Raw genomic sequence first — 10362 nt, 5'->3', positions numbered from 1 at the left:
ATGTTATTTAAAGCATGTTTCAATAAAGTAATATAGTGTCTAAGTTTCTCTGTTTTACCACCAGAATCCTAGATTAATGACAGCAGCATAACTTCTTACATTGTGGTTTGGCAAGCTAGAGTGTTTCTTCTTGAGGATCTGCAGATGAGCTGGTATAAAGGAGATCCTTCAGAGCCAGGTTCGTGTCACGAAATTTAGCATAGGTTAGTTTTAAAAACACTAACCTTTATTTTAGATTTATCGGTATAGTTATTCTTTAGTTAGCTAGAGCATTTTAAACTTTCAGATATATTTTCTTTAAATCTTGCTTCTAGATAGCATGTTCTTTAATACTTTTCAAAAATTCACTATACATTAAGTTTTAAAAGTAATACCGGCACCAGTTTTCCTTCTACTTCTGTCTCGCTATCCCTACAAAAAAAAAGTCAAAAAATCCAACTAAGAAAATCCCAGCATTCACTACTTCTTAGTTCTCAACAGGAGGTATTTATGGCTCTAGGAGAAATCAGGTGTGAGGAAATAAGCAACTTGTGGTCTTATTTTTATCTTGGAAGCTTTGGAGCTCAAGAAAAAGAGAAGCTGGCACAAAATCAGGTTGTTAAGCCAAGTCAATTTCATATTTAATGAGGGTTGGGAAGAGAACATTTGGAGAGGTACATGCACTCATGTATGTACATGAAACCGGCAACAGGGTAAAAAGCAAATTCTTACCCAAGGTCAGAATTTTTTATTAAGCGCAATTTCCATTAGTCGAACAAACAACCTTATAAACCCTTAAGTCAAACCATATAATGTGAAGAATCTCCATGGGAGAGACTTTTTTCACCCCTCAGAATATCTTTTTTCCCCCAAAAAAACTTCACATTAATTTTCCTTGTATAGTTGCATCACACCATGATTCTCCATATTCTCTAATATATACAGCATTCAAAATTTAAAGTTTTGCCATTTTTACTCAAATATTTCAATTACTCATATGTAAACTTCAAATTATTTCACCTTAATAAAGTTTATTAAAAATATATATATATACTCTCCAATTCAGATAATATGATAGAACCTCCCATAGTGTAACAAAATCTTTATATAAAATATTAATTCAGTCTCCTTTTAACAAGTCTAATGAATGGAAATATTTATTCTATATAAATTTTATATATTTTTCATTTTTTAATCTTAAAAAAAAAACAGCTGTGCCCCCAAACCAGAAATGCAGAACATATCTGCAAGGGAAATGGCATGCATATCTAGTTTTAGCACAGACAGCATGGAAGAGTGCAGATTGGCTAACGTAAGAACAAGAGTCACTTTCAGCACATCAGTAGGCCATAGCCACTCTTCAATTTCCACAAGAGTATCTATAACTGGGGACCTAACTCTTTAAATATCTCTACACTGACCCCAGAGGGAATCAATGAAAAAGGTCTACTTCCTTCATTGAAATATTAATGATGTATTTCAATATCACACCAAACTCTGTCTATGTATACAGAGACTGATAAAAGACTGCATAATTTTTCTTACTCGATGCTTATCATTGATACATAACTGAAGCAGTATAAAACATACATTTTTCTGGGATAACGGGAAATATAGCAGGAATAGTCCTGCATAAACTGTAACTATAATAGCATTTAAAAAATAAAAATCAAGGTAAGTGCCTTTGAGGCCACTTCTTCCCAGTCACCAGTTTTCTTAACCCAATACTGAAATATTGCCATACACAGTCGTGTGTTTAAGGGATCACATTTAAATATTTAAAATATATCTACAGTATGTCTTTAGTTTTGTATTTGAGATAATTTTTGAATCGAGTGTGAAAAAATGTAAAAATAGTCACAAATGTCTTTACCAGAAATAAAAACACATCTAGGCTAGCCAGCAAATTCAAAGCAAAGCAAACGCTTCTGAGTCGCACACTAATACTGAGGTCTGTAAAAGGGTTGGATGAGTAATAGATACACATAAAAGATATATTACTTCCAATACTATCCATTATTGTTTCTATCACCAATACTTAAAAAAAATTGTTATACAATCAAAATAGGCTGACATTGATAACTATTATGTGTAAAAATAGCGCACTAATTTTATTCTGCAAAGCAAATTTGCATCCTAAGAGCTGGTAAACACCTCTTCTTTTTTTTAAAATGCAGAACAGGGTTGAGACTTTGAAAAAAATTAAATTAAGGCATTCAAAATGGGTAAAGTTGCCTATTATGAAGCATTAGGAAATCGACATAATTAACTTCAAACTCATTGTTACAGTAATTGCTTAAACGCAAACATGCAGCTTCCACCAGGTACACAAATGAGTGATGATAAACTCCAACGTTATGGCTTTATACAAGTGCATAGTTGCAACTGCAGTAAGTAATGATATCTGGTTAATGTGTGTAAAAAAATAAAGTGGGAAGTTTAAAAAAACCCTCTTGCAGTATTACAGTACTATATATGTGTGTGTGTGTGTATATATGTGTGTATATATATACACATGCACACACAGTATAATGGTCACTTCTTAAAGACGCAGTCTATATCACTGTAGTGGAATCCATTCCCAGATTCTTTCTGGTAAATGTGCTGGTGAAATCTCTCTGTTGAAGCTGAAAAGATGATTTCTTTAACTCTTCTCGATCCTTTTGTGCAATGTAGTGTGAGTGACTGCCAAGAGAGCTTTATGGAACGAGTTTGGAAGAGTTGCATATGATATTCTTACTCTATCAGCCAATCACTGTTGGTTCAACTTGCTGTTCCAAAGGAGCCCAGAAAATCTCTCCAAGATTTATAATTTATATTGCAGGAATAAAGGGAACAAATATATGTATATGTGTGTGTGTGTGTGTGTGTGTGTGTGTGTGTGTATCAGTCTCTCAGGAAAATACAGCTTTTTCATAAATTTTGGGCCATCATATTTCAGTCTTGTTTTAACTGGAAGAATATGATCACCTTGAATAATGACTGCATTCATAGAAGGCAGTTAGCTGGAAAGAAGGGAAAAATAAAGTAAGTTGATACAATGAAATAATTTAAGAGACTGTTAAATTCTTTGAAAAGGCATTCCATTTATATCATTAAACTATATAGTCTTCCAACTACTCTACTTTTAACACCTAAATCATGCATAAAACATATTTACTGTATTACCTGTCTTATTTTTCGGTTCATGCAATTACAATCTTTCTCATATTTTCCCATATTGGCTACAAACATGACACACAAGTTTTAATATGCACTGGCTATTAGGGTTAGACAATATGTCACTGGAAAACTCATGTGAATGTAAGTGTGACTTGGGGTTTAACTGGTAGCTGCCCCATACAGCTGAAAGAACAGTGGCCTTACGGACCAGGTTTGACTTGACTGTTTGACCCTTAGCCACATTTTTAAAAATCTATGAAATGGGAACAAACGCATTGTTCTAGTAAATATACGTAAAAATACTCTGTAAATCCTGGTTATAAACAGATCCCAATATCACATGATTTAAGTGTATGTTTTGCAACATGCTTATTAGTTGGGTTAAGATAGACATTATTTCTTTTAAATCCATTCCACGTCAAAGGTTTAACTCATGAGGTTCCATTTTCATTTAAATGTCCTTTAGCCACTATTAACTGAACTATTTCAAATTTTCTAAAAGCAAAGGAACTTTCACATCATTAGCATTCTTCAGCAAGAGAAACATTAAATTCTCAAAAAGCAAACATTTCACAGCATCACAAAGAAAGCCAAATCAGAAATAGCTATTTCACAGCACTTATTGACTTATAAAGTTTTTACAGCTTCAATTCTTACAAGTTAGAAAGAAGGAAAGAGGAGGAAGCAGAGAGGGATGGAGGGAGAAAAGAATCCCATGCTATGTTCACAAACTGATACAGTTGTAGGAACTTGAAAACATTGTAAATTTTACTTCTCTGAACATGGCTTCTTTGGAATGAACAGAAAGTACCAGAATTAGCTCCTTTTGTTATTTCTACATGTTTCATTCCTAAGATAAAATATTATAATTCCAACTGTATTGAAAATATATAGCCAATAAAGAATCTGAACATAGCATTTCACTTTTAGACTTAACATGGAAATTTCAGTTAGAAACTTTTCTGAAAACTACTTTTCAAATATATACTATTAAAAACAACTTAATACAATTTCAAAACTAGTCAAAAACAAGGAAAACCCAACTGCAAACCACATGCGCTACTTGGAAGTACTAAAATAACTCATTTTTCATTTTTGATTTACCCATTTCTTCAGAAATCAAAAACATCTCCATCATCATCACCATCAATATCATCAAATGACCAATCCCAGTCTTTAAATGCCAAATCAAGCAATCTGCAATAGGAGGTTTGCAAATTTACACACTCTAACACTCTTTAGAAATGGCAGTTCGATATGCTATGATCTAGAAATCACACTTCAAATGCGCTCTAAGTATTTTAACTTTCCCTTCATCTATAACACGATTAAAATTAAGATGGAAGCACACAAGGAAATCTTCTTTCTCTTTACGTATAAATGCATATAATCATTGTGGCCAGGCATGCTTTCCAGAATACCAGAGAAATGAACACAGAGATAACGTATGAGGATAAGACACGATCTTCTCCCCACCAAGCCCAGATAAGAGCTAACCATCCTGACGCACAGTTTGATCTGAGAACTATGAAAGCTCAACATCTGTCAACGTTCTCTGCATAAAAGTGTTTGGATTTTTCCAGAGTAGTACCATAAGCCCTAGTATAAAAAGGAATAATATTAAGAATGCAGTTTTCTCAATTCCAGCAGGATCCTACTTGCTCAATAGGTCACCAACAGTTACGTTCTCCATGAAAAACTGGACAAGGGAAAGACCACAAATATATAAGCAGCATTAACAACTTATCTTGGCTAAATAAACTGGACTTCGAGCAGGGGTATATGTGGTCTTTTCTTTCTAATCTAATCCAATAACCTACTACTGCAACCATCATATTTTAAAAAATAGGAGTAACTGTTTCATTATTTGTAACTGTGATGTTCATGAGTAAACTTGTGCCAAGGAACTCATCTGGTCCCCAAAGTCTCATCTGTGATCACTGTTAGTAGTTCTTCAACTTTAGTGTATATGATTTACCCAAGGCTATTTAAATGCATATTCCCAGGCTACATCCCAAGAGATTCTGATATCATTGGACTGTAGGGGTGGGGGAGGGGCAAGTAGTTTAATTTTTAAATTAAAAACCCCAAGATAAATTCTGATGCAGCTGGTTGACTTTGAGAATCACTAACAGAGTATGTTGATGGATGATTACCCTAATTTAAAAGTAAATGGGGCCAGCCTAATGGTGTAGTGGTTAAGTTTGTGGCTCTGCAGGTTCGGATCCCAGGCACGGACCTACACACTGCTCATCAGGCCATGTTGTAGCAGCGTCCCACATACAAAATAGAGGAAGACTGGCACAGATGTTAGCTCAGGGACAATCTTCCTCAAGCAAAAAGAGGAGGATTGGCAACAGATGTTAGCTTAGGGCCAATCTTCCTCACCAAAAAAAGAAAAACAAAGTAAACCAACTCAAATTATTTAAAAATGTGCCAAATACAGAACAATATTTGAGAAAACACACAAACTTAGATATAATTATTTATTCACTTAACATGTATCACAGCCTGGTATATACTCATTTTTCTAGGCTTACAGATAAAGTAACTTTTAGCTACGGTCTCAACTCTACTGCAGGGGTAACAGATCAGTAGGCCTTCCTGAATATCCAAGCCCCAATTTTAGCACACTTTATGAAAAGTCTGCATTTCATATCCTTCCAAAACCCCAGAAGTGTGTGCGAAGTGTGTGCCTGTGTCACGATCTTCAACTTTAAAAGTCTAACAGCTGTGCTATTAGTGCAGGGCATCAGGAGACTTCCCTTAAAACCTTTCCCTCTTCACTTTCCAGTCAGTCACCTAAGTCTTGTCATTTCAACTTAAGAAATCTTTCCTTAACTTGGTTTCCTCTCTTCATTTTCACTGTAGATACTTTAGTTCAATCTTAGTAGGTTTCAACACACCAGTCTCTTGTTACAGACTTCTATTTGTAGAACAAAATCAGAACTCCTATAGCATAGCGCACACAGTCCTTTTCAATGGGACCAAAAGCTTTCTCTCCAGCATCATCTTCTACCACTTCCTGCCACTACCTTCTTCCCACTCTAACCCAAAATAACGTTACAAACACATAAGTAATTCTGACAACTTAGTACCTCTGCACAAAACCTTTCCCCAAGAATTGTCTTTTCCCTTATTTCTTTGCCTGGAAATTACTGATTACATTTTTGAGGTGTTTCTTGAATTCTTCCATCAGGCAGAATGCTCCATGCCTTCTTTTGTTCCTCCGTAACACCTGCTCATGCCTCTAGTATAAACAACATTTTTAAATAGTGCCATAATTATCTGTTTGATTATCTATCTCCTCCACTGAACTGATCAATCAGTATATACTTCAGGCCTGTGAAACTTACTGCCAAAGACTGCTTCAGAAAGAGCACATTTAATTTTGAGTTGTAACAGCAGCAGAAGAGAGTGCCCATTTCTTTACATCTCACCAATCTGTTTCTTAATCCTTCCCAGTTCGACAGGTGAAAATGGTTTTACATTATAGTTTTAATTTTAATTTCTTTCTTTAATAATCAGGTTGATTACTTTTTCATATTTATGGTAATACCTGTATATTCCTAATTTTTATATTGGGAAGAGGAAATCTTTCTCTTAATGATTTATATAAGAATTCTCTATACAAAGATACTAATCCATCTTTCTCATATATAATGCAAATATATGGTGTTTTTAAAAATTACAAGACTTTAATATTTAGTCAGTCAATCTCTGACTTTTTCTTCCTTTGCTCTTATTCTTAGGAAGTTCTTTTTCAATCCAAGATCAGATACATATTTATCTATTCTCTTCTACTTCATTTATGGATTGATTGATTTATTTATTTTTGAGGAAGATTAGCCCAGAGCTAATTACTGCCAGTCCTCCTCTTTTTTTGCTGAGGAAGCCTGGCCCTGAGCTAACATCTGTGCCCATCTTCCTCTACTTTATATGTGGGACGCCTACCACAGCATGGCGTGCCAAGCAGTGCCACGTCTGCACCTGGGATCCGAACCAGCCAACCCCGGCCACCAAGAAGCAGAACATGCGAACTTAACCACTGTGCCACCGGGCTGGCCCCAATATAATGTCTTTTTTTTTTTAAGATTTTATTTTTCCTTTTTCTCCCCAAAGCCCCCTGGTACATAGTTGTGTATCTTTTAGTTGTGGGTCGTTCTAGTTGTGGCATGTGGGATGCCACCTCAGCATGGCCTGATGAGCAGTGCCATGTCTGCGCCCAGGATTCGAACTGGTGAAACCCTTGGCCGCAGAAGCAGAGCACGGGAACTTACCCACTTGGCTATGGATTTATTTTTGACACTTCAAGTTGTATGTAACTTTATTATTTTTTCCCAAATAACTAGTCTGTTAATTTTCTAATATTTAGACATAGAAAAGAAGAAAGATAAGGATGACATAATAGCTCCCCACATCTTTAAGTTTCAACTATGCTGTCAATGCTTTATTTCTTAAAACTGGATAAATGAGCATTTGTTGCATTTTTGTGTTATACTTTTCTGTGTGACTTAAATATTGCATTTTTTAAAAAAAGATCTTTAAAAGAAAAATAATTAAAGAGAAATGTCCCAGCAGAGAACAGTATTTTGTGTCTTGCACATCTCTTCAAACTGTCTTCATCAAAAGTCAGCATTTTATTCACAAATTGCCTACTTTTTCAGCATAGTATTTTAATTCAAAATTACCAAGAAAACATTCCTCTAGAATAGTATTTCTACACATTATGTTTTATAAACTGTCAATTAATTCAATTCTACTCATATTACTGTGAGGCAGTTGAGTATTACAGCTGAGAAGGCAGGATTTGAACTGGACTATCTGGATCAGAACTCATGGCCATGCTGCTTACTAGCTGTGTGATCTTGGGCACACAATGCTTCTGTGCCTTAGTCTCCTCATTTGTTAAGTGAAGACATTAACAGCTAAATCACAGGGTGGTTATGAGACCGTACAAGTCAGTATAGTTAAAGCTCTCAAAAGAGTGCCTGGTACATAATAGGCCCTCAAAAATGTTATTTTATATAATAATAGTAGCTAACACTTATTTAATTATTACTTTCAAACACATCAGTAAGGAAAAAGGGAAGTGCTGCAGAGAGAGTTAAGAGGAGAATCAGAACAAGGAAAGTCCAAAGGAACAAAATGTAATGGTGCAGTTAATAACAAACACTGAGGAAAAGTTAAAAGGAAAAATTAGCTGAATATTTATGGGCATTATGTTTTAGTGTGTATATAAATACATACATATATATTTGATGACGTCTAAGAAAGCCAAACATTTGTTTTAAGAAAGACACCATGTGAATTAGTTCAACTGATGCTAGACTGACTAGTTCTAAGACTAATATTAAATAAACACAAATGAAGAGCTAGATATTAAATCACTGCTGATATACACCAGAAATGCTGTTTCTAGGTTTTCTTGGATGATCCTGTAACAGCTCTACCCATTTGTCTACAGGAATGTGTTAATCAATTAGTAGACTACTAAAGGCCACCGAGCCCAGTGTTGGACTCCTCTCCTGAGCCATGCTATCCACGGCAGCTTGTATGCACATGACAGACTGGGGAGCTCTGCGGTCTAACAGTTTTGCCAAGCTGTCATCTAAATCATGTAAACTGTGGTGACAGAGCACTCACTATTCTAGAAAAAGCCAATTCTTCCAATTTTAGAAATTTCTGATTGCCTCACAGTTTTCCCTTGTTGAGTTAAAAATCTGCCTCTCTCTGCTTGATTCTTGTTCAATACATCTTCCAAGGAAAAGTCCTTTAAATATTCATTGCTATTTATTATCTCCGATCCTTTCAAACCATTTCTTCAGAAGACTAAATATCCTTAGTTCCTTCACTTGCTGTACGTGTAACACGTTCCAATGACCCACTGTTACCTCAGTTCTTCTCTTCTGTATACCCTCCAATTTGTAAACGCTACTCTTAAAATGTGACACCCACAATGGAATGCAAACTGTAGGGTGATTCATATAAGACAGACACGGATACAACTTTATGAGTTAGTAAAGTTAATATAGAGGCAGAGATGTTAAAAACAATGCAAATAATGTTGCAGAGGAATAATAAAATACAAAATTATACTTCAAATGTGCCCATCTTTATGTTTAAAATTTCAAAGAGTATATTAGATAAAAAATTTTCACAAAAATACCCTACACATTTTAGTCAGTTTTAATATTAGTTTTATCTACATGCACAGCTGTGAGAGAAAGAAATCCCTATTACTTACTGTTGCTATGCAAAATGTATTAAAAAAATCAATGAAGAATGATTCGAAGGGCAGGGCCAGAACTAAAATAAAACAAAAAGTAACAAAAACCAAAAGTAAATGTGCTGTCAAATAGACCATAATCCTGAATTGGCATGGGGGAGAGGGGACAAAGAAAGTATTTATCAGTAGGTGAACATGAAAACTGTTATGTAATTGAAAACATGCCTTACTTGGTCTGAAAACTGCTTCATAAACTAATTGTATGTGTTATCATATATAGTGAAACCATTAACTTGTCAAACAGCACAAAAGAATAAAATATATCAAAAGGACTGAAGTTGTTATAGTCTTGAATCTAAACAAACCATTTGCCCTTCTAGAGTCTCAATGAAAAAGAAAGCTAATAATATCTATTCTACTCCACAGGAGTATGTTAAAGATCAAATGGGAGAATACATAGGAAGTGAAAGGAGAGAAGAGAATACATATGGAAGCACTCTGGGAGCTATAAAGCACGATACATTTTAAGGTATTAAAATAGCATAGCGTTTATGCATTAATAGTTCTACAATATTAATAACAGAAACTTAATTTTTAGATGTTTTCCACATGGCACATGGAATGACCTTCAGTGTCTCTGAATTATTTGAGTTTCTTCAGCTCTAATACTATCACATAATCACTAATTTTATAATATTTAGTTTTATCATACCTCACACTAAAATTCAACATTTTCAACTGCTGAAATGCCAATTCTACCTTTATCATTCTAAATTATTTCCTTGAGATATTAGTTTCAAGAAAAGTTTCATATGTTTGTGGTTAGAATGAAAAGACTTCGGAGAATACAGCCAATGCATGTCATTATTCATATACTGAACTCTTGTGTTAGGGAACAAAAAGGACATCTGAAATTAGATACTTGATCTAAATATACTTTATCCTTTAGCTAATGAAATCATGTTCATTTCAATGAATAGCAATATTTATAA

At 34.6% G+C, this 10362-nt stretch overlaps 1 protein-coding gene across 8 annotated transcripts in view; it reads right to left on the bottom strand.

The window, feature by feature from the left end:
* Positions 1 to 590: 590 nt before the first annotated feature.
* The window catches only part of ROCK2 (Rho associated coiled-coil containing protein kinase 2), a 164624-nt gene continuing 154852 nt past the window's right edge, over positions 591 to 10362 (bottom strand). For 5 of the 8 annotated variants that reach the window (XM_046660401.1, XM_046660402.1, XM_046660406.1 and 2 more), the window contains 2 exons: positions 4246 to 4338; positions 591 to 2984 (listed from right to left, as the gene is read on the bottom strand). In XM_046660401.1, coding sequence (XP_046516357.1) covers positions 4254 to 4338 — 85 coding nt within the window. In that variant the 3' untranslated portion in view covers positions 591 to 2984; positions 4246 to 4253. Of the gene's footprint in view, positions 2985 to 4245; positions 4339 to 9388; positions 9451 to 10362 lie in introns of all 8 variants that reach the window. The other 3 variants (XR_006888496.1, XM_046660403.1, XM_046660404.1) reach the window with 3 other exon arrangements.

The sequence above is a fragment of the Equus quagga genome, chromosome 5 (genome assembly GCF_021613505.1).
Source record: "Equus quagga isolate Etosha38 chromosome 5, UCLA_HA_Equagga_1.0, whole genome shotgun sequence".
NCBI lineage: Eukaryota > Metazoa > Chordata > Mammalia > Perissodactyla > Equidae > Equus > Equus quagga.
The sequence above is the reverse complement of the archived record's forward strand: the minus strand, read 5'-3'. Positions and strand labels throughout refer to the sequence as shown.